The sequence below is a fragment of the Portunus trituberculatus genome, chromosome 27 (assembly GCF_017591435.1).
Source record: "Portunus trituberculatus isolate SZX2019 chromosome 27, ASM1759143v1, whole genome shotgun sequence".
Taxonomy (NCBI): domain Eukaryota; kingdom Metazoa; phylum Arthropoda; class Malacostraca; order Decapoda; family Portunidae; genus Portunus; species Portunus trituberculatus.
Window position 1 is genome coordinate 10116741 of NC_059281.1, and position 24255 is coordinate 10140995.

Genomic DNA, 24255 nt, shown 5'->3' on the forward strand with positions numbered 1-24255 from the left:
TATAAAAACAGCATCTCTTGACCTTTTTATTTTTCATCACAGCATTTCTTGACCTTTTTATCACGAACACTCATAAAAAACATCTCTTGACCTTTTTTTTATTTTTCATCACAGCATCTCTGGACCTTTATATCTCAAACACTCTTTAAAAGGCTGTCTTTCTGGACCTTTTTAGTTTCTATCACAGCATCTCTGGACCTTTTCAGCACAAACACTCGAGAGAAACAGCATCTCTGGACCTTTTCATTTTTCATCACAGCATCTTTGGACCTTATTATTTTCTATCACAGCATCTGGACCTTTTCATTACAAACCCTCGTAAAAAAAAAAAAAAAAAAAGCATTTCTGGACCTGCTTGTTCCTCATTTGAGTTCTCTCGCCACTGGTCCATGTTGCCTGGGGTGGGGGTCCATGAAAGTACCACATAACATACAATTTAGCTGGCGATTTAGTATTAGATAAATGGATGGATGGACTGACTGACTCTCTCTCTCTCTCTCTCTCTCTCTCTCTCTCTGGTAAGGTCACTGCAGAAGCTAAAAGACGAAGGAGAGAGTGGGAAAAAATGGGCGCTGTACTAACACTTGACCTTCTTCTTGGGGTTTATAATGTCACAGCATAGACGAGTTTTTGTAGGTGCCTTTTTTTTTTCCCTTGTTTTTCATCCAGCGGGTCGGTTTTAAATTTAGGCCTGTGTCCATAGAGGCTTCGGTTTCTTATTAGGACTCTCTTCAAAGGTCAGGTAGCTCGTTAGTTGGGTCCTTGTGTGTGATGGTTGGTCACTGATGCTGTCGTGTATCTTTTTTATTTTCTTTTTATTTATACCACAATCAGGAAATCATTGTTTTGTATTTCCTTCCTTTTCACCTATTATCATTTTTTTTACTGGTTATCTATCATCTTGTGTTTTCCTGTAATTCCTCCTTCCTTTCTTCCTTCAAGTGTGTGGGTAAGACTTCTTTTAAGAGAGAGGTTTGAAGACTCTTTTTCTCTACCATGTGGGCTTTTTCAGTTGAATTCATGGGCTAAAGGAGGTAATTTTGGGGGGCACTTCCTATCTGAAACCCCGAGAGAGGAAGCCCTACCTACACTCCGACCTTGGCCAGGATTCGAACCTGTGCGCTTAAGACCCCTCGGACCCCAAAGCGCGTGTCGTTCCACTGTACCACGGTGGCCACTTACTTGTCAACTGTCCAGATTTACCGAACTTATTTGAAAGATGCAATTTTCTGGACTTTTCATTTTTATCACACCATCTCTGGACCTTTATATCTCAAACACTCTAAAAATTAGTATTTCTGGACCTTTTCATTTTCTGTCTATCGAGATTGCTGTCATTAATCCCTTCAGTACCATGACATGTTTCCATATTCATTCTGCTTACTATTTGGTGATTTTATACAGCTTCAGAAAGTTATGTGGGGGATTAGAATAGTGAAGAGTCTGGTTATTTATCTTTTGACCTATATAGAATCTTCCTAATGTCAATAAAGTCGTTTGATAATAAAAACTCATGGTAAAAATACGTCCCAGTACTGAAGGAGCTAATCTTCCTACTGTCTGTCGTTTCCTTACATCTTTATTTTCGTATTTCACCTCGATGACTTTCCTGGCCATAAATACAGACATACATTCCTCTTTTTGGTGATGCACAGCTCATAGGGAACATCAAGGCTCGTATTCTCAAACAGTTCTGTGACTCATCTCCACTACTTCAGAAGGCTTTATTTAAGTTTACACGAGATTTTTAAGATGTTTTAATTGTTCTAGAGGTAGATTAATAAGATTTCTACATTACTAACTGGAGAAACACTCTTGAAAACCCCGTTAATCACCTCTGTGGCCTTGTAAAACAGTCGTGGTGAGAAAGCAGAGCGTTTTTGAATAGAGACCCAGGCGTACAGTACCATCTCACAACCTTGCTCTCTGCCCCGTCTCTTACTGGCGCCGCATAGGAAGTAATTACCGAGTGAAAATAAGAAATGACATCATCCTGCATAGGTTTCATGAACGGTGAAAAGAAATCGAGGTCATGTGAGCCTTATAGGAACCTGTGAGCCGCTTTGCATACATAAGGGGAAGAAATCTGAAGCTCCCACGCCAGAGTACCATTACTTAACAGATCGCGTGAGGCAGCGAGGCGGGGCATCTGTGTGTGTGTGTGTGTTTTTTTTTTTATACAAGCAGGTCACTGGGTAATGGGAACAATGTTATTAGAAAAGTAAATAAAGGAAGACCTGCGTAACCCCTTCAGTACCATGACGAGTTTCCATATTCATTCTGCTTACTATTTGGTGATTTTACACAGCTTCAGAAACTTACGTGGGGGATTAAAATAGTGAAGACTGTGTCCATTAATCTTCTGACCTCTACCGAGTCTTCCTGATGTCAACCGTATAAGAGAAACGAGTCAGGAAGAAAAGCACTTATTTTCAGCACACATATCCTTTCCCTACTTCTCTTTCAGTTGGGGTTTCTTCATATCTTCCTATAGTTTCTAAGGATTTTCAACTGTTTTCTACTTTGTATTGTGCTTTTAATGGGGTTTTCTTTTTAGCTTTTAAGGTTTATAAAGATGTTCTACTGTTTAAATGGGGTTTTCATCCAATTTTTTATAAGGTTTTTGTATTTAGTGTTTGTAATGTCAATAAAGCAAAGACTGAGCAGTAGAAAGGGTTAAAGTACTCACAGTAAGCCATTCCCTGCCTGTGGATGAGATTAGCGCCTCACCCACGCATAGTAAACTTTCTTAATACTTCCCCCGTTATACACACATCGCCTCGTCATGTCGTGTTGAATCTTTGCTCCATCGTCCTCACCGCGTCGCCTCACCTCGGAGTAACGGCGAGCATGTGATTAAAGGAAGGATTAGCGAAGGAATGATTCACGCGAGACCTTGCTGGTGTACACTGTTGTTGTTGTTGGTGGTGTTGGTGGTGATAGTGAAGGGAAGGCGGAAGGGAAGGTGTCACAATCAAGGGATTACTAGTTGCAGAAATTGTGGCTGTGGTAATGTCTTTGTGTGTGTGTGTGTGTGTGTGTGTGTGTGTGTGTGTGTGTGTGTGTGTGTGTGTGTGTGTGTGTGTGTGTGCCATTATATTTGCGCGGGAACGGTGACATGCAAATTTCTCAAGTCTATAACTGTTTTGTGTCACCGCTACCTTGACGCGCCTCTTTTCAACTCAAGGACTATCTGAAAGCTTTGAAAATTAAGAAATAAAATAAAAACGAAAAAAAGAAAAGGAAAGCTCATTTAAAGCACCATACAACATAGAGATCAGCAAGCAGGTTTAACATTACAAAACAGAAAACGAGTCTAGAATCACGAGGTTAATTCAATCCTCTACAACAACATAAAAAGAAAACCTACTAAAAGCACAATAAAAATGATAAAAACAGGATAAAAAACTCTAAAATCACGAGGTTAATTCAATACGTCTACCACAACACAAACCAAGCTAACCAGTGTCCTCTCTTCCCTGACCAGGCGAGTTGCCGGCGTGGCTAAGAGGAAATCTCATCAGAGTCGGCCCCGGGAAATTTGACTTCGGAGACTTCACACTCAATCACTGGCTGGACGGAATGGCCATCCTGCACAAATTCCACATCGAGAACGGCCAGGTGAGTGTGTGGAGCGATTGGAGGCAGGTGTATACAGGTGTTGTGGCTAGGTGAGTGTGTGGAGTGATTGGAGGCAGGTGTATACAGGTGTTGTGGCTAGGTAAGTGTGTGGAATGATTGGAGGCAGGTGTATACAGGTATTGTGGCCAGGTGAGTGGGTGGAGCGAGTTGGGACAGGTGTATACAGGTGTTGTGGCGAGGTAAGTATAGTGGAGCAAGTGGAGGAATGTTTGTTTTGTGGCCAAGTGGGTGGGTTGATGTGTGGGTGGGTGGAGTGGGTTGGAGGGAGCACATCTAGGTGGAAGACGTATGATGGATAAAAGGATACTGAGCAGAAGGTTTGAGTGGCAATGACCGACCCCAAGCAGCACACACACACACACACACACACACACACACACACACACACACACACACACACACACACACACACACACACAGAGAGAGAGAGAGAGAGAGAGAGAGAGAGAGAGAGAGAGAGAGAGAGAGAGAGAGAGAGAGAGAGGAAACACAAACCGTACCGTACAAGTATCAGACGTGAAGCGAAGAAGAGCGAAGAGGAGGAGGAGGAGGAGGTGAAGAAGAAGAAGAAGAAGAAGAAGAAGAGGTTAGAGGTTACAGTATCAGTATCGTCCCCCCACCCACCACCTCCCCTCCCCTCCTCTCCTCTCATCACCCCCGGCCCCCATCCCCTCATAGATATTTTTGTTCAGCCTCCACGACCTGTCTTGAGTGAGAGTGAAAGTGAGACAGGAGGGGCTGGAGGAGGCGTGTGGAGGGAAGGAGGGGTGAGGGGGGAGGGGTCATTCGCAGGCTGGCACCTCACATGGAGTAGGGGGTCTGTAGGTCACTGAAAACACCCCCCCCAATCTCCCCATCTCCCTCAATCACCCCACTTCACCAATCACCCCCCTCTCCCCTCTCCCTTCCTCTCACCCCACTTCACCAATCACCCCCTTTCCTCTCTTCCTTCCCCTCACCCAACTTCACCAATCACCCCCACAAGCCTCTCCCTCCCTTCCCTCACCCCCCGCTATACTGTTCATCTCCTCATATTATCTTTGTTTCTTTCATTATCTTCAAGTTTATGTTTTTTTTTGTTTTGTTTATCTTATCTCCCCTCTTTTTTTTTTTTTTTCATCTCCCCTTCTATTTTCATCGCTTATTTCATCGCTTTCTCTATTTCCGTTATTTTAATTTCTTCTTCCTTTTTCGGTCATTGTTTTCTTCTCTCTTTTTTTTTGTCCTTTCCTTCCATCCCACATTCGTCTTTTTCCATTCCATTTAACTAAACCTGTTGACTTGTAACGACCACTCTCTCTCTCTCTCTCTCTCTCTCTCTCTCTCTCTCTCTCTCTCTCTCCCTCTCTTTCTCTCCCCACTCATGTTTCTTTCTCCTCATGTTAGTTTGTCATCTTTCTCTTCTCTTCTCTTCTCTCTTCTCTTCACTACTCCTTCTCTTCTTCCATCCTCCACTTAACCTCCTTACTTCCGAGAACTCTTACTCCACTTTCGCTTCCACTTACCTCCACTTCCAATCCACTCTCACTTTTCTCTCCTTCTTCTCTTTCTCTTTCATGTCTGTCTCCCACTTGCTTCTAATCACTTCCTCTTACTACACTTCTCTCTCTCTCATTCTCTTCATTCTCTCTCTCATTCTCTCCACTCCCACTTGCTCCACACTTTATCCACTCTGAAAAATTACTCACTCCACTTTTTCCTTTCCCTTTCTCTTACTCCACTCTTCTCACTTTCTCACTTCTCATTTGTTTGCGCTCAGTTTTCCTCTTACTCCTTTCTTTCCCTTTATTATCTTCATTCTCCTCTCACTCACTTATTTTCAGCCCCACAAACCCTCAATTCGCGCTCAGTTTTCCACCCACTCTTCCTCCTCCTCTTCTTCTTATACTCCTTCGCCGTAAGTGTAGCTGCGGTTTACCTGGTTGGCCCCAAATATACCTGTGTTCACTCACCTTGCTGGTTCCCGAGGCGTGGAGAACCGGACCACGCACAGACCAGCAACACGAGACACGGGCGTTCACTGTTGACTCTACGAAAGGAGCGCTGTGTCATTGAGATAGAGAAAGAAAAAGAGAGGGAGAGAGAGGGGGGGAGAAACACAAAGGAACTCAAAGGAAGGACAAGTAGTAGTAGTAGTAGTAGTAGTAGTAGTAGTAGTAGTTATTAGAGAATGTTTTGTTTACGTCTGTGTGTATGATACGATGTTCGAAGTGTTGGGATAGCAAAGGCGAAGGTTTCTCCTCACCCACCTACTCACTCAGCTAGAGAGAGAGAGAGAGAGAGAGAGAGAGAGAGAGAGAGAGAGAGAGAGAGAGAGAGAGAGAGAGAGAGAGAGAGAGAGAGAGAGAGAGAGAGAGAGAGAGAGAGAGAGAGAGAGAGAGAGAGAGAGAGAGAGAGAGAGAGAGAGAGAGAGAGAAAGAATCAATATGAACTTTAAATATCTCAAACTCGTAAAGCCAACAATTAAATGATGCGAAAAGTTACACTGGCCAACCAGAGAGAGAGAGAGAGAGAGAGAGAGAGAGAGAGAGAGAGAGAGAGAGAGAGAGAGAGTGGGAGAGGATCTAGGGGTCACTACTGCATACAAGTACGTGGAGGTGATTGGTGACTGGTGACTGGTGATTGGTGACTGATAACTGGTGACTGGTGATTGGTGACTGGTGATTGGTGATTGGTGATTGGTGACTGGTGACTGGTGATCAGTGACTGGTGACTGGTGACTGGTGACTGGTGACTGGTGATTGGTGACTGATAACTGGTGACTGGTGACTGGTGATTGCTGACTGGTGACTTGTGACTGGTTACTGGTGACTGGCGACTGGTGACTGGTGATTGGTGACTGCTGACTGGTGACTGGTGACTGGTGATTGGTGACTGGTGACTGGTGATTGGTGATTGTTTACTGGTGATTGATAACTGGTGATTGGTGACTGGTGACTGGTGATTGAGTAACAAGTATGGTGTGGTGCGGTCGTTTCACATAATGTTGCTTGGTTGCATCACTGAGCTTATCTAGCACAGCAATCTAGGCTGCTGTGATGACTTGAACCTCCTTGAACTGCTGCGTGACCCGACCTTCCCCCGTCCCCTCCCCTACTCTCTCTCTCTCTCTCTCTCTCTCTCTCTGTCTGTCTGTCTGTCTCGGTCTCGGTTTCCAATTCCTTCTGCAAATCCATTTCCTTTTTATCATTAATTTTTCATTCTTTAGTTGTTTTGCATGTACTTTTCTTCGTCTCTCTTCCTCCTCCTCCTCCTCCTCCTCCTCTTCCTCCTCCTCCTCCTCCTCCTTCTCCTTCTCCTCCTCCATTAGCGTGTGGCATTGGAGAAGACAGCTTGCTTTATTTACAACCTCTAAAAAAGAAAAAAGTATTCTCGCCTCTCACAACGAGTTTCCTAATATCAGTGCTAATTAGAGCTGAAGGTGCGCACACACACACAGACAGACAGACAGACAGACAGAGAGACAGACGCCCTTGAAGCACTTTTCTCTTGCCATGGCCTTATCTTGTGGCTCGCCCTGGCTTCATCGTCTTCTTCTTCGTTTTCTTTTTTTCTTTTTCCTTTTTTTTTTTTTAATCTTCTCGTTGTTATTATTATTGTTGTCCGTCATTATCCTTATCGTCATCGTCATTATCCTCATCATCGTCATTGTATTTATTTTATTAACGATGATGAGTGTAGCAGTGTATATGGACAGCACACACACACACACACACACACACACACACACACACACACACACACACACACACACACACACACACACACACACACACACCGCCTATCCTAGCAACACTGGCAACACTCTGGCTCTCCTTTATTTAGAGTTTCACTGTTGACACGCCCTTGAGGAGCACCAGACCGCCTCCCCCTCACCCATGTCACCTGCAGTCGCCACGCCCCGCCACGCCCACTCTCTGACACACCCTGATACGCCCTGCCACACCATGACACATTCTGACACACCCTGATACACTGTGCTACTCCATGACATATCCTGATGCACCATGATACATTCTGAGACACCATGATACACTCTGACACACCCTGAAAGATCCTGAGACACCATGACACATCCTGACACATTCTGACACACCCTAACACAACCTAATACATTTTGACGCACCCTGACACACCCTGATACACTCTGACACACTCTGACACACTCTGATACACCCTGAAACACTCTGACACACCTTGACACACCCTGACACACGCTGATACTCTCGCCTATCCAGAGCCTAAATGTATCAAGTGTGTCGTATCATATAGTATTTTTTTTATGAAGTTTCTCTTTCTTTATGGATTTTTGTGAAGGAGAGAAGACAATGGGAGGAAAAATCTCACCACTCATGTTAGTAGAAGTTGAGGTGAAGAAATAAACTTGTGTTTTTTTTGTAATAGGTGATAATATGAACCAGCTGACACACACACACACACACACACACACACACACACACACACACATAGTTAGTTAGTTAGTTTATTGACACACGTACAAAATATGAGTATGAGTAATGTTTGTCTATTTCAAGTTTTAACACACACACACACACACACACACACACACACGCTCACACACATTATATATAAGTCTGTTCATCCTTTACCCATTACGTCTTGCATAACTTCAAGCCTCAATCTCCTCCACCTTTCTCTGTCACGCTAGCTTCATTCAGTCTCCTTAAGCTCTCAGACAGCCTTCTTATTAACCTTATTTAGCTTCACTTCCTCTCTTTACTATTATGTTTTATTTCTCCTAAGGTAGAAATGAGTCTCAGTACTGAAGGGGTTTATGCGTGAGATGAGAGGTGGGTAGCGGTTGAGAGATCCACTGATTGGTTCTTATGAGTGAGGAAAAGGAAAAAAAAAAAAAAAAAGTACAATAAAATAAAGCGGAGTTTGCCTTTTTTCAGTCAGTCTTTACTATTATCTCCTTTATTTCTCTCTATCTTACTTAGTTTTTCGTTTTTATTCTCCTACTTCTCTTGCTTTATAATTTTTCTTTCGCTCTCTTATTAACAATATTACCTTTCACTTCTCTTCTTTACTATTATTTGCTTTATTCCTCTCCATCTTACAGTTTCCCGTTTATTCTCCTTCTGCTTCTCTTCCTCTACCATCTTCCTTTAGTTCTTCTCTTATTCTGTCTTACTTTTTCACCATCACTCGTGTTTGTCTTTCCTCCTCTGCCTTCCTCGTTCCTCAGTGGCTTGCAACATAACAGCGACCCCAGCTGAGCGAAGAAATATGCATCGAGGTGAACACTGATGGGAAAAGCGTTGCAAAAGTAAAAATGACGTAATAAAGTTGAAAGAAACGAGCGATCGAAGGTAAAATGTAATGAGAGAAAATGAAAAGCAAGAGGTTGAAATGTAAAAATAGTTATCGTACGCATTAATTTTGCAGTTAAAATAGAAGAAAGGTAAAAATAAGGTTTTTTCCAGTACGTTGATGAAAAGATGTAAAAATGATAAGGAAATGAAGGAAAACGGTAAAAATGAGCTGATAAATGTTGTTATAGACGTTAATGTTTTGAGGTGAAAGCTCTGAAGAAGTGAAGTGTTGTGTTGTGTTGTGTTGTGTTGTGCTGTGCTGTGCTGTGTTGCGCAACTGTGAGTGTGTTGGGACAAAAAAAATGCAGGCAACGACCGACCCCAAGCAACACACACACGCACACACACACACAGTTACACTCCCACGAAATTATGCTCTATTGTTCAGTCTTCCCCTCCCTTCCCCTCCCTTTCCCTCTCCTGCCTTCCTTATCCTCCCCTTCCTCCCATTCATTAATTCATCCTCCCCTCCTTACCTCTTACGTTGCCCATCCCTTCCTTCCCCTGTGTGCTGGAGAGTGGGTAGGGCGTGGGTAGGGCGTGGGTGGGGCGTGGGTGAGTGGGTAGGGGTGGGTAGGGGGAGCCTTGGAGAATTAGGGAAAGGAAGAGCGAGTTATCATTGCCAAGGTGAAAGACGACAGGGAAACACTACTCGTCACTGTGTATGTGTGTGTGTGTGTGTGTGTGTACTTATTTTCCTTACTCATTTATTCATTTATTTCTTCACTTGCCTTGTTTCGTATTTATTTACTCGTTTTCCTTCTCATTTACTTGCTAACTTCCTCACTTACTTGTCTATTCTCTTACTTGTTACTTACATATATCCTTGAACACACTCTCTCTCTCTCTTCTCACAGTTAGGATGAATGCACAGACACACACACACACACACACTTAGAATATGGCATTTAATCCTTCAACTTTGGCACAGAAAACGAGTCATGGACAAAAACGTGCAACAACAAATGAAAACAAACAGCTGACCGACCCCAAACAAAGACTCACTCCAGAGAAAATGGAGGAAATTAATGGTTGACTGAAGTGAATTCCAAATACTGAAGTCTATCATTAACTTTATCTAAAATTATACATTATATCTTAAATTAACTTGCCTACCTCGATTACTCTCTCCTGCCCTCGACCCTCCTCTTCCTCCTCCTCCTCCTCCTCACGGTCCGGTGGAATCAAGGGTGAAGGCCGTCTGGGTGTTTGTTGTTGAGGTGTGGGTGAGGGTAGACCGCTTGACACACTCCTCTCTTGTGAATCCTTAACTGTGTGTGTGTGTGTGTGTGTGTGTGTGTGTGTGTGTGTGTGTGTGTGTGTGTGTGTGTGTGTGACTGGAGTGAAAATAAGTTTGTAGTAGAAGGAGTTTGAGGGAGAGAGGGAGGTAGGGAGGGAGAGAAGGAGGGAGAGAGGAGGAGAGGAGATAACACCAAGTGTTATTTATAGTTAGAGAATGTTAGTTTTCCTCTCTCTCTCTCTCTCTCTCTCTCTCTCTCTCTCCTTGAACCTTGCTGTTCTTTTACCAAATGCATTCAGAGTTAGTATAGTCATTTCTCTCTCCCAATCTTACCTTGCATTTTCTCTACCCCCAACTCAGATCACTTTCCTAATCTCATCTTGCATTTTCTCTCCCCCCTCCCCCTCTCAGATCACCTTCCCAATCTCACCTTGCATTTTATCTCCCCGCCTCAGATCACTTTCCTAATCTCACCTTCCATTTTCTCTCCCCCTCTCAGATCACCTTCCCAGTCTCACCTTGCCTTTTTCTCTCCCCATCAGGTCACCTTCCGGTCTAAATACCTGCGCTCGGATTCCTACAAGAAGGCGTGCATTGCCCAGCGTCCGGTGTTCACGGAGTTCGGCACACACTGCTTCCCTGACCCCTGCAAAAACATCTTCTCCAGGATGTTTTCCCAGTTTGTAAGTGGACTGCTCTTCTGGGTTTTCATTCGCTTGCTCGTATTCTGAAAAGCCTTGGTCTCTCACTATGACAGTTTTCCAAGGCCATATAGACAACTAGTCGGGTTTTCAAGGCAGTTTCTCCTTTTAATAAACTGGAATCCTTGTCAATCCATCACCAGAAACTTTAGAAACGCCTCCCCCTCTCACAATGACAATTTTCCCTAAACTAACCCGGTTTTCAAGACAGTTTTTCCTTTTAATGAACTAGAATTCTTGTCAATCCATCACCAGAACCATGAAAACACTCTTAAAACACGAGTAACTTCAACTGGAACCTTTGGAAAGCAGTGATGGTGCGAGAGCAAAGCGTTTATAAATACGAACCTCTGTTTTCATGAGTAGTTAGCAGTGTCTGGTTTGGACTGCAGTGTCTTGGGAAGTTGGTACTCAGAGAATGTAGATTTTGGAACGTTTGGTAAGTTTACTCCAGACACTTGCTACACAAACCCTTTAAATACAATGACGCGTTTCCATATTTATTTTGCTTACTTATGAGAGGGGTTAGAATATTGAAGACTGTGGCCATTAATCTTCTGACCCCCATAGGCCCTTCCTAATGTCAATAAAACGCGTCTAATCGTACAGATCTCGAGGTAAATATATATTCCAGTATTGAAGTGTGTTAAAAGGTGTGTGGAGTTTTTTTGTTATGGAAAAGAAGAATCTGACTAAGGGCAACAAAAACTATAACATAAAAGGCCTACTTGATTGCCAATTCCCTAAAAGGCTAGTAGAGTTAACCAAAATTCTGGGACAAATATGATGATGGTAAGATGGATGACAATTTACAACTACCTGTATTACAACACCACCTTTTTCCACCTGCAGGAAATGACAGACAACGCCTCCAGCAGCGTGGTAGTGATGGAGGACCAACTGTTTGTGTCCTCAGAAACCTGCTACATCAGGAGAGTTGACCCCGCTACACTCGACACCAAGGAGAAGGTACGTCGTGCTGTTCCGTCAAGGTAGGCCGGTGAGGTGGACGGGCGGAGGGACGAGAGGGGGCAGTTCACGCGGGAGGTAGGTCATGAGGCCTCTTAGAGCAGCAGCGGGTCATCATGAAGTTAGTGGCGTGGCAGGAATGCATGCAAACCACGATCTCACTTTGACCTGCATAGCGCTGGCTTGTGATTTCGTAACGACGCGTGCATCATTAGTTATCGTACCGCCTGGACTCTCAACTCACACACACACACACACGCACATACATACACACACACACAGACAAACACACACACAGCCGGTACATTCTAGTCGTGTCCCAGCCTGGAATTCGAGTCCAGTTGCCGCGTGGAAGGTCCTTGTCCGGCCGAGTGCGCTGGTAAGGTGAAATGAGGCAAAATATTCAACGCTTCACAGGATTGCGTGTGTTTTTCCTTGCCAGTTTAGAAGAGTCTTTCACTGTGTTCTTTTGCATCTGTTCTTTCTCTTCATTCGCGTATTTTCTTTCGTGTACCCTCTCCTCCTCCTCCTCCTCCTCCTCCTCCTCCTTCTCCTCTTCCTCCTCCTCCTTCTCCTCTTCCTCCTCCTCCTTCTCTTCCTCCTCCTCGCTTTTCTTTCCCCGCGGTGTTCTCTTGCACCTTTTCTTTCTTTTCTTCCACTCATCTTTTTAGTGTACCCTGTGTTTCTCCTCCTCCTTCTTCTGCTGCTGCTCCTCCTCCTCCTCTTCCACCTCCTCCTCCTCCTCCTCCTCCTCCTCCTCCTCCTCCTCCTCCTTCTCCTCCTCCTCCTCCCCCACGCCTTTTCTTCTATATTCATTTCCTTTTTATCTCACTTTCTTTCATGTTTCCTTCCTTTTACACACCCTTTAATTTTTCAATTTCTAGCCCTTCCTCTACTTCTTCTCCCTCCTCCTTGTCCTTCTTTTTATCTCGTCACTCTCATGTTTCCATCCTTTTACACTTCCTTTCTTTCGTCTCTTTCTAGTTCTTCCTCTATTTCCTCCTCCTCCTTGTCCTCTACACCCCGAACGCTCATCTCAGCTCCGCGGTATATCACGACCTCCACACAACCTCATAAGGCAGTCGAGCAAACTTTAAGGCGGTAAAATTGGTCGCTGTGTTGGGCGGGGAGTCAGGGGAGTCAGGGCAGCCGAGATGAGATGCAAGGTGCTGCTGCGTCCCTACCAGACCGAGGGTGTGTGTGGGGGATGTGGAGGGGGCAGAAAGTGGCTTTGACCTCAGAAACGGCATACACCAAGCTCGCAAATTACCATATTATTTATCTTACCAAGTTTGAAGTCCTCGGGAAAAGTTTGACAGCTGTTTTTTTTTTCTTTGAAGCCTTTTGAGTTTATGGTGGTACGAGTAGGTGGGTTGGCAGACAATCAGGCAAGCAGGAAGAAAGGCAGGAAGGCAGGCAGGCAGGCAGGTAGGAAGGAAGGCAGGAAGGCAGACAGACAGACAGACAGACAGACAGGCAGGCAGGCAGGCGGGAAAGCAAGAAAGCAGGAAGGCAGGAAGGGAGACAGGCAGGAAGGCAGGAAGACAGACAGGCAGACAAGCAGGCAGGCAGGAAAACAGGAAGGTAGACAGACAGACAGGTAGGCAGGAGGACAGACAGACAGGCAGGCAGATAGATAAGTAGGTTGGCAGATGGATGTATTATATTGCCATCAAAGTGTGGATATTAGAACACTGAGGGATTATTCTCAGTTTATGGGGAGTTTGCATACTGACCGTCATGCGAACAGGTAGTTAAGTAGTTAGAAATGCACATAGCTTGGTGTGCTTTGGTGCTATTTAGGTAATGACAAACGTGGTGGCTGTTTTGATAATTACGAGAACCTGTGAAGCTTTGTAAACAGACTGTGGTGCAAAAGGGTATTCAGAAACGCGTTGCTCTCTCACCACGACTATTTTCAAGGGCCACAGAGATGATTAGCAGAGTTTTCAAGAGTGTTTCTCCAGTTAATAGTGTAGAAGTCTTGTCACTCTGCCTGTAGAACAATAAAACACCTTAAAAATGTTTTTATCTAGGGCTAAAGAGATGATAAGCGAGGTTTTCAAGGATATTTGTCTAGTTAACAATATAGAAATCATGTCACTCTGCCTCTAGAACCATAAAACACCTCAAAAAATGCTCTTCTTTTTCACCACGACTATTTTTTTAGGGCTACAGAGATGATAAGAGGGATTTTCAAGGGTATTTCTCTAGTTAACAATATAGAAATCATGTCACTCTGCCTCTAGAACCATAAGAAAAGACCTTGAAAAAACTCGTGTAAACTTAACTAAAGCCTTTTGAAATAGTGGAGATGAAGCACCAGAATTGTTTGAAAATACGAGCCCTTGAAGGATTGAGTGTCCACATAGCATCGTCATAAGCCTGTAGATTAACATTGCCACAACCGCATTAGAGGAGAGGGAAAGTAACCTGGTGAGTCTATGAAGGCTTACACACACACACACACACACACACACACACACACACACACACACACACACACACACACACACACACACACACACACACACACACACACACACACACACTTGGAACAGTTTGAGTGAGGAAGTGGTGTCAGCAACGAGTGTGCATAGTTTTAAAGAAAAATTGGATAAGTGTAGATATGGAGACGGGGCCACACGAGCGTAAAGCCCAGGCCCTGAAAAACTACAACTAGGTAAATACAACTAGGTAGATACACAGAAATAGATAGGCTCGAGTCTTGGTGGCATGATTTGTACTTTAACCTGTGGTGGAAGGCGGACTCACCAGGATGCGGGTCAGATGAAAGGTGCGCTAAGTACGAACACACACACAGGGCAGAGGAAGCAGAGTAAGATCAGAATAAGGGAAGCTTTGTAAACAGACTGTGGTGCAAAGGTCTCTCCCCACGACTATTTTCCAAGACCATAAGGATGATTAGCGGGGTTTTCAAGAGTGTTTCTCCAGTTAATGATGTAGAAATCTTGTCACTCTGCCTCTAGAACTGTAAAAAAGCCTTAAAAAATACGTGTAAATTCAGATAAAGCCTTTTGAAATAGTGGAGGTGAAGAGCAGAAGTGTTTGAAAATACGAGCTTAACTCCTTCAGTACCATGACACGTTTTCATATTCATTCTGCTTACTATTTGGTGACTATACAGCTTCAGAAACTTATGTGGGGATTGAAATAGTGAATGCTCTGGCTACTAATCTTTTGACCTCCATAGACCCTTCCTAATGCCAATAAAATCGTCTAATCACACCCAAAAGTCAAGGTAAAAATGCGTCCCAGTACTGAAGGAGGTTAATAATGTAAAAATCTTGTCACTCTGCTTCTAGAAATGTAAAAACGCCCTAGAAAACTCATGCAAATTTAAATAAAACCTTTTGAAATAGTGAAGGTGAAGCACAGAAGTTAAGAATAAGAAGCTTAAGCCACGCTGATGACGCATTCTCCACTCTTTGGAACTTATCTGATTATTGCTCGGGCATATTTTTGGCAGGCGAGGACCATCGATCACTGAAGGACTCTGAACACCACTTTTATGATCACCAAGGGAGCGATCCATTAGGGGAAAGATAATTGGTGGTGAGCCATTAAGGAGACAATTGCTCACCATCTTGATTTATCACGCACACTTGGTGATTAATAGCGAGTCACCTTTTCGTCAGTAGAGCCTCGAAACTTCTATAGATCCACCACTGACACGTGTATTCCTTCCTTCCTTGTCTTAACCCATTCAGTACCGTGGCACGCTGTTTTCATACTCATTCTGGTTTCCATTTGGTGATTTTACGCAGCTTCAGAAACTTATATGGTGATTAAAATAGTGAAGACTCTGGCCATTAATCTTCTGAACTCCATAGACCTTTCCTAATGTGAATAAAATCGTCTAATTATACTCAAAATTCATGATAAAAGTCTTAGTACTGAAGGGGTTAGGAGTGAAAACACGTGAAGGCGCTGAGGAAAGAGGCAAAATGACGCTCTGTACGTATCACTTCTTTTATGTGTCCACGCGTCATCCTTGTCCAAAAAAACTCGTCTATTTGCTTAATTATTCCTATTGACCACTGGAAACTTGTTAACTGAGTCTTTTCCAGTAATTTTCAGTACTATTATATTTGCGAATCAGTATTTTTCATTTTTCCTCTCTTTTTGTCAAGTTCTGTATGTCTCTTCAAGTTCTGTTTGTTTCCTTCTCTTTTTGTCAAGTTCTGTGTGTTTACTTCTCTTTTTGTCAAGTTCTTTATGTCTCTTTTTTGTCAAGTTCTTTATCTCTCCTCTTTTTGTCAAGTTCTGCATATCTCCTTCTCTTCTTGTAAATTTCTTTGTGTAATCTCTTATTTTCACCAGAAAGAATAATCCTTCGGTTATTTTTCCTCCATTAAGCCAAGCGAGGCGTGTCCCTGTCAGCCCCACACCTGTTAACAGAATGCACATCTCGTCTTGAGCCGCAGCGCGTGTCTGGGATGCGGGAGCAGGGGAGCAGTGGGTTTTGTTGGGTGCTGGCCAAGGCTGCTCGCGGTGGTAGAGGGAATAGAGGAGAGGGGAGAGGGGAGAGGGGAGAGGGGAGGGTTCTATCTCAGCTGGTCATTAATATTTTTTATTCACTTGAAAGACTCAGGGACAGGCAGCTTTGCTCTTTTTTTTCACTTCTCCACTATTCCTCCACCATTCACTCCCTCAGTTTCACCTCAGTCTTGCAGTCGTCCTTCTTTCCACAGCCATATCAGTGCTGTACCGCCTCGCTTCCACCTATAATTCGGTTCGTCCACCTCCTCCACTTCTTCCACTTACTCTTTTATTCATCTGCTTTCCTCTCCTTCTTGCTCACATTTCCATCCATCCACCTTCTCTTAGTCCACCATCTCTATCGATTTATGTCCATTAACCTGCTTCTGCACATTTAACTCTCCTTACTCATCGATATTCTGTCTACATTATGTAAGGAAAACGTGCCTTCATCTTCATCTCCACTCCATTTCATTCCCCTTTATCGCCTTCAGTACCGTAACCCGCTTCCATATTCATTCTGGTTAATATTTGGTGATTTTATACAGCTTCAGAAACTTATATAGGGGATTAAAATAGCGAAGACTCTGGCCATTAATCTTCTAGCCTCCATAATCCTTTCCTAATGTCATTAAAAGGATCTAACTGTACACAAATCTCAAGGTAAAAATGTGTCCCAGTATTGAAGGGGTTCAACAGTGAGATTCTACTGGAGTCCCTTGACAAAGAAGCGGTACCTCGTTGGAAAGAATTCTGTGACGTGTTGACTCAAGGTTGCCCGTGTAGAGACGTAGTAGCGAGGCAGTGCGTAGTGGTTGGTGGTGGTGGTGGGGAGCGTAGTAGAGGTAATGGTGATTTATGTTAGCTGGTGATGATGGTGGAGGAAAGGGTAGCTGGTTTAAAGATGGTTAGTGAAATGAGGTAAGTGATGAAGGCGATAGGAAAAGGATGGTGATGAGGATGTGTGTGTGTGTGTGTGTGTGTGTGTGTGTGTGTGTGTGTGTGCATATGTATGAGGTCGGCCACAATGACCTTCTGAATCTCCACTTCCCGGAATGATTAGATATTGAATTGTTATCCGTGAGAGTGTAACAATCAGTCGCGGGTGTATTAAATGGAACGAGGCGGAAGTGGGAATGTGAGGTTATCAACACCAACAAACACACCTTGCTAATTACTGTGCGTTTGTGTGTTGTAAGTCTGTTATGGTTTCCCTGCACACATAATAATTCTCTCTCTCTCTCTCTCTCTCTCTCTCTCTCTCTCTCTACTACGAACATGTTTGCAGACAATGCCAAACTAATGAAGCAAATTAGAGACATGTTTTTGTTGCTCTGAGCCGCGGGAACAACACTCGTGGAAACTGTTGTGTGTGTGACGGATTTTGGAAGGTGAAAAAGTGGTAGTAGGAAAAAATGTGGAGGATGGAATGTAGAATTGGAAATGACGTGTAAGTGGTGCAAACATATTCAGCTTTTGAAAACAGTAACACCGAGATTTGGAACTGTTTGAGAGTGGAAATAGTTTGAGGAGTGTTGTACCTGCACCTCGTGAATTTTTAATGAAGGTGGATAACACTATTTATGAAGGCAAGGACATCATGAGCTTTCCATTACATGGCTTGCATGCTGGAGCTGTGAAACACACCAACCCACCCACTCATCCACTACACACATACACACACACACACACACACACACACACACACACACACACACACACACACACACACACACACACACACACACACACACACTCACCAACCCATCCACATCAACACCCTCCCCACATATATATCCATCCACCTACCTACACAGACCCTCCAACAAACACACACACACACACACACACACACACACACACACACACACACACACACACACACACACACACACACACACACACACACACACACACACGAAAGAGAGAGACAAATGTGTGCATGTGTTAAGTTATTTTGTTTCCCTTCAGGTGTACCTCAACAAACTGATTAGTGTCAATTTTGTTTAATTACTTAGATACATTAATCTCTTTAAACATGAATATTCTTACTAAACATTTCCACCGTCAATTCTTATTCTGTGTGTGCTGAGTAAGTTTGTTTCCCTTCAGGTGGATCTCAACAAACTGATGAGCGTCAACTTCGCCTCCTCACACCCCATCACTGACGCCACGGGCACCACCTACAACTTGGGCTGCTCCTTCCTCAGCGGACCAAAGTATCACATCGTGCGCGTGCCTCCATCAAACAACTCCCACAACCTCACTGGTGCGTGTCTCACTCCTGTATAAGGCTCGTATTCTCAAACACCTCTCTGCTTCACCTCCACTAATTCCAAAGGCCTTATCTAAATTTACATGAGTTTTAAGGTACTTTCATGGTTATTTTTAACTGGAGAAACACTCTTGAAAACCTCGCTAATCATCTCTGTGGCCTTTGAAAAATAGTCATGGTGAGAACAAAGCGTTTTTCGAGGTGTTTTAACGGTTCTAGAGGCAGATTGATAAGATTTCTGCATTATTAACAGGAGAAACACTCTTGAAAACCCTCGCTAATCATCTCCATGGCCTTGGAAAATCGTCGTGGTGAAAAAGAAGAGAAAATAGCGTTTCTTAATACGAGCCTAAAACCCACTCAAGTAAATCTGTGTCCCTCGTGTGTGAATTTCAGCCAAGTAAATTAAGTAAACTCCACAGGGGAATTAAGGTTAATCCATTTGAATTTCACTAAAGATAATTCTCCTTACGATGAATTTCCTAAGGGAACGTTACCTAAGATAATGTGACACGGAAGGATTATTGGAGGAGAAATGCAGTGAAATGTTGGTGAGGGAAGCTTACTTGTGTCCATTGTGCAGCTCACGGCGCGGATGAGTGTGTGTGAGCAGCCCCGAGGCTCATGTGTGGGGAGAGTACACCTTGCTGATGTCAGGATTCTCTCTCTCTCTCTCTCTCTCTCTCTCTCTCTCTCTCTCTCTCTCTCTCTTCTGTAGCTATCACTTGTGACCTCGTGTTTGGTGTTGATTGGTGAGTCATTGGTGTGTGAGGTGCCTTCCTGACGCTCTACTCATTGCCATTATCTCATCCTGTCAGCCACGCCACTCACTCTTTCTCATCCTGACATCATCCATGCATCACTCAGTCTAGCAGGCCCTGACCTCTGCTGTCCCCCCCCGCCACAGGTTCAGACCCCTGGCTCAACGCCAAGACGCTGTCCACCATCAGCTCCAGCTGGAAGGCGTGCTACGGTTACTACCACAGCTTCGCCATGAGCGAGAACTACGTGGTGTTCCTGGAGCAGCCGCTGCTAGTCAGTACCCTCAAGCTGGCCACTGCACAGCTCAAGAGTCGCTCTCTCAACGACTGCTTCGAGTGGCACCCTCAGGAGAAGGTGAGAGAGGCTAATGGCACTTATGGAGGGCTAAGGGAGTGCTACTGAGAGTGCCAATCAGGCTTTCCTCAAGTGAGCTTTGTGACAAGTTGGTGACAGCGGTGAGTCAGGAGTCAGGAGGTGATCGCGTCGTTCATCCCACAGGTCAAGTTCATCGTGATCCGCAAGTCGACCGGTGAGGTGGTGAAGACGCGCTACGTGAGCGAGGAAGCCTTCTTCGTGTTCCACCACGTGAACGCCTACGAGGAGGACGACAAGCTGGTGGTGGACGTGGTGGCGTACCCGCGGCCTTCCATCATCGAGAAGCTGTATCTCAACAAGGTGAGGATGAACCAGTACAGCAGCGAGGACCCTCCGCAGCTCAAGAGGTTCGTCCTGCCCCTCATCAGTGACCGCGACCTGCAGGTGAGCACTGGACGGAGTGTGGCGTTGTGACTGTCAATTGTTTTGTCTCATCTCTAAGCTCTTCAATACTGGGACGCATGTTTAACTTAAGATTTGTGTCCGATTAGACCATTTTATTGACATTAGGAAGGGTATATGAAGGTCAGAAAGATTAATGGTCACAGTCTTCAGTATTCTAATCCCTCCATATTAGTTTCTGAAGCTGTATAAAATCACCAAATAGTAAGCAGAATGAATATGAAAACGCGTCATGGTAGTGGAGGGATTAAGCTCCTCATTGATTCCTGTCCATCTTTTCCCTTCAGCTCCAGTGCTTGAAAGAAAACGTTGTTATAGTTCTGGCGTTCCTAATGTTACTTTTAGTGGCGGCTTTAGCTTAGCAGTTCCCGTGAGTGTGTCTGGAATGTACAGTAATGAGTGCCTGTCTTACAGAATGCCCATGACGGGGAGGAGCTGGCTTCTCTTCCCAGCTCCTCCGCGTCGGCAGTGAAGGCGCGTGGCGGTCAGAGTGGCGCCTATGTCAGCCTCAAAGGGGCAGCCATCGGCGAGCCTGGCTTTGACATGCCAGTGGTCAACAAGAAACACACAGGACAGCACTACCGCTACGTGTACGGCACCGGCGGGTACGACCAAGGATATTTCAAGAACGCGGTAAGTTTTCCCTCGGGTAGAAAGACCGGGTGGTAATTCGTGTGTCCAGGATCTTTCAGCAGTACATGATCGTCCTCCTCCCGCTGGCTCACAGACTTCACACATCTCTGTGAATCGCTGGTCGCTGCGGCGCCAAGAATCAAAACTTTTGGGAGACTGGACGTTTGGTGTCCAGCAAGTGAATATTGATAAGGCCAGGGCGATATTATTAAGCAAAGTTCATCTGCTTTCATGGCAAAGTCTGTCAGCTGCGGCTGACAACCACATGTATTATGATTTAGAGCTGTCAGTTGCACAGTGGATGAGCCTTGAAGCAAGGAGTGTGAAGGGCATGCAGGCTTGTCTCATCGGAATTAACTGATAACTTGGTCGCTCACAATAAACAAAACAACGCTCTGCATCACCATGGCATTGTGTTTGGTACAGGTAACCACCAGCTAGCCTGCGGGAGGAAGTAACTTTTCCGCCATGAAGGTTAAAGCGGTGATGCACAAACGTCAGGTAAAAATAAAAGTGTGTAGTTTCTAAAAATGTCAGGAAGCACCGTGTTCCATCTGCTTTAAGCGATTACAGATCGTGTTATGTAACTGCCGGTACATCTGTGGTCCAGGAATACCACAGCGATTGTTCGCCAAATAGTCGGTGACTCAATATTTACTTTGTTCAGCAAGTTTTCATTTTCAGACAATATCTTTGGCGTTATATTGTTTGTGTACAGCGTGTGTTTCTTGAATAATTGCCTTAAGAAAGCCAGTTACGTGTTATTGTGCACAGACACTGTTTTAGCAAATAAATAGTTATACTGATAATAACCTGACATGTGTTATGTATATAATGTGTGCGCGCACTTCAGCTTCCAACACCTCTACCAGCACCATCACCATCACCAATTATTTTCACCACAGTCACAATGTCACCAGTATGAGGATAAAAAGTGGACCATATCCTGATGTACATCCTACACAATCCACCCTCTCACCTGCCCCTCCTCACCTCCCCAGTGACTCACCTTTCCTTCCACACCCTTCATGTACTCCCCTGTCTCTCCTCACCTGATCCTTGACTCACCTGCACTCGCTCCTCAGATTTGCAAGATGGACGTGGAGACGGGCGAGACGTGGGTGTGGCGAGGCACCGAGCACCAATACATCGCTGAGCCCACCTTCGTGCCCGCGCCTGACGCCATCGACGAGGATGACGGAGTGCTGCTGCTGTCCGTGGCTGACGTACGCAAGGGCGCTCCCGACTTCCTGCTGGTGGTTGACGCGAAGACCATGGAGGAGATCTGCCGCGCGACCATAGATGCTCCTCTACCCTGCAGCATTCACGGCGTCTTCCTCCCTGACAGATACTAGCGAAGGAGAGTGTCTAGGGAGGGAGTTGATAGTAAATTGTTCGAGTATATTGTTGCCTGCATTGTGATTCGCTTGTAATTCGCGGGTTCGTGGCCTGATGATGCGCTGTGTTCGGGACGTGATTACTTCGCGGCCCAGCACGTGTGTGTGTCTCGGCCGCGGCCTTCGCCCCAGCTGCTCCGACTCGAGTGGCGGGGCGGTGTCAAAGCTGTGATGATTATTGTTATGAATGTTGCTGCTACTTGTGCCCTTGTCTGGCTCGACGCCCCACTCTCTCTCTCTCTCTCTCTCTCTCTCTCTCTCTCTCTCTCTCTCTCTCTCTCTCACGCAAAGTTCGCGTGGGAGTCGTTGAACATGACAATCACTTCCCGGGGCGTCACGTCACCCTCGCTCTCCTCAACCCTGGGCCAGACAAGGGCGCGACAAGTTAGAGAATCCACGGAATGCTGCACCGGGTAGAGAGGAGCCTCCAGACAGCCGCGTCCACTTGGGAAATAGTTTTTGGTCACAAATACAAACCATCGATGGAAGTTTGGAGAAGAAAACAGATCGTCTCACCCTGACAAGGGAGACTCAAACCATTAAGTTTCTATAAGCGATATTATAGACTGAAGTGAAGCACTAATGAATATGAAGACATGTTTCTGGAAGGCTTGTGGAGGAGATGGTGTTGCAGTCACGGAGTTCCGAGGACCCCGGTGGCCAGGAACACACGACTCTCCCCTGCAGTCTTCACGCTGCTGTTGCCTGGCAGCTTCCTCCTTCGCCTTCTGCACGTCATCTTGGCTGACATAGATTACTGGAGCCGTGCCGCGACCAGGACGTGGGCGAAACAAGGCACGACTTTTTGGGCATTCCGAGGTGACGCGGGTGGCCGCGTGTGACAGGCTACCCGTCCAGTGGCATTATTGTGTTACGCCTCGCCGCAGCCAGTCAGCCCAGGACTGTCTGATCGCCACCTTCCCGGAGATGACTGGCTGGCGACGCAACACACGCATAGTGAAGCTTTTGCTTATTTCATTTATTTATATTTCTTCTGCATCTTTTCTTTTATGTATTTAATTATTTTTTTAATGTTATTTCTATCTCATAAAAGATCTTTATAAGCAACCTCCCGAGGATGTGACGAGCCAGGTCACAGCCGCGCCTGTCCCCGCCGCCCCGCACCGCAGGACTCGGGCGGCAAGGCGACCTACCGTCCTGGCTCACCGCGCCCCGCCTCACTCGCACGCCTGCACTGTGGGCGTGTAGGCGAGACGGGGGGCGGGAAGGGCATTATCTGGCTCTCTCCCGCTGGGTCCATCCTTGCCCTGACGTGTTCAGGGATAGCGGTGCTCTGCGAGAGGGACGCCTTCGGGAGGATTAAAAAAATATAATAAACGCAATTGTCAAAGACACATGAGTTTGGCTAACCTGCTCACGCCCTCCTTGTTAGGCTGAGGGGGTAACCCCGAGGGTCAAGGGGGATGTCAGGTCAGGTAGGGTTATTGAGTTACCTTTTCACTCTTCTGTTTAGAGGATGCGGAGAAGGAAAAGAAGGAGGAGGAGTACGAGGATGAGAAGCATGGGAAGAAAGAAGCAGGTAGGAGGGAAACACTACCTGGGGAAGAGGAGAAGGAGGAGGAGGAGGAGAGGGGGAGAGGAAACAGAAAACGGAGGTGAGTGAAGCGCCTGAAGCCGTTGTAATTTCCCCAGTGTGGCTGCAGCAGTGGTTGAGGAGGGTGTCGCCGCGCGGGGTTCCTCCTGCCGTACTGAACCTCCCACTTTATCTCATTTCGCCCAGGTTCTCCCCCTCCCCGCCCCGCCTGGGATAGCCTTGCAGTGCGCCGCGGGTCGAGAAGGCGGCACTGCTCCTGTTATTGTGGTCTGTGAAGTGGAGATGTTTGTTCTAAATAATCCTTTGAGTAAAATGAAACTCAGCTCCCATGAGTGGTGGTGAATCGAGATCTGGTAAAGAGTAGAGTTATTTATCTCTTCATTAGTTTTAAACCAGTGAATATTATGTTAATTAAAAATGTTAACTGGAAACGCGCTGTAAAAAAAAATATAGTGTTTTTTACAT

General features: G+C 45.3%; 1 protein-coding gene and 1 long non-coding RNA gene across 2 annotated transcripts in view; one reads left to right on the top strand and one right to left on the bottom strand.

The window, feature by feature from the left end:
- The window catches only part of LOC123509946 (beta,beta-carotene 15,15'-dioxygenase-like), a 47377-nt gene extending 23789 nt beyond the window's left edge, over window positions 1-23588 (top strand). Inside the window, exons 2-9 of the mRNA XM_045264608.1 lie at window positions 3488-3621; window positions 10761-10901; window positions 11772-11888; window positions 18504-18660; window positions 19574-19782; window positions 19927-20187; window positions 20620-20838; window positions 21924-23588. Coding sequence (XP_045120543.1) covers window positions 3488-3621; window positions 10761-10901; window positions 11772-11888; window positions 18504-18660; window positions 19574-19782; window positions 19927-20187; window positions 20620-20838; window positions 21924-22193 — 1508 coding nt within the window. The 3' untranslated portion in view covers window positions 22194-23588. The remainder of the gene's footprint in view (window positions 1-3487; window positions 3622-10760; window positions 10902-11771; window positions 11889-18503; window positions 18661-19573; window positions 19783-19926; window positions 20188-20619; window positions 20839-21923) is intronic.
- LOC123509947 lies at window positions 10441-22609 on the bottom strand. The gene is made up of 2 exons (XR_006676333.1): window positions 22465-22609; window positions 10441-10481 (listed from the first exon to the last, which is right to left on the bottom strand). It is a non-coding gene; the product is annotated as an uncharacterized LOC123509947 (long non-coding RNA).
- Window positions 23589-24255: the final 667 nt, after the last annotated feature.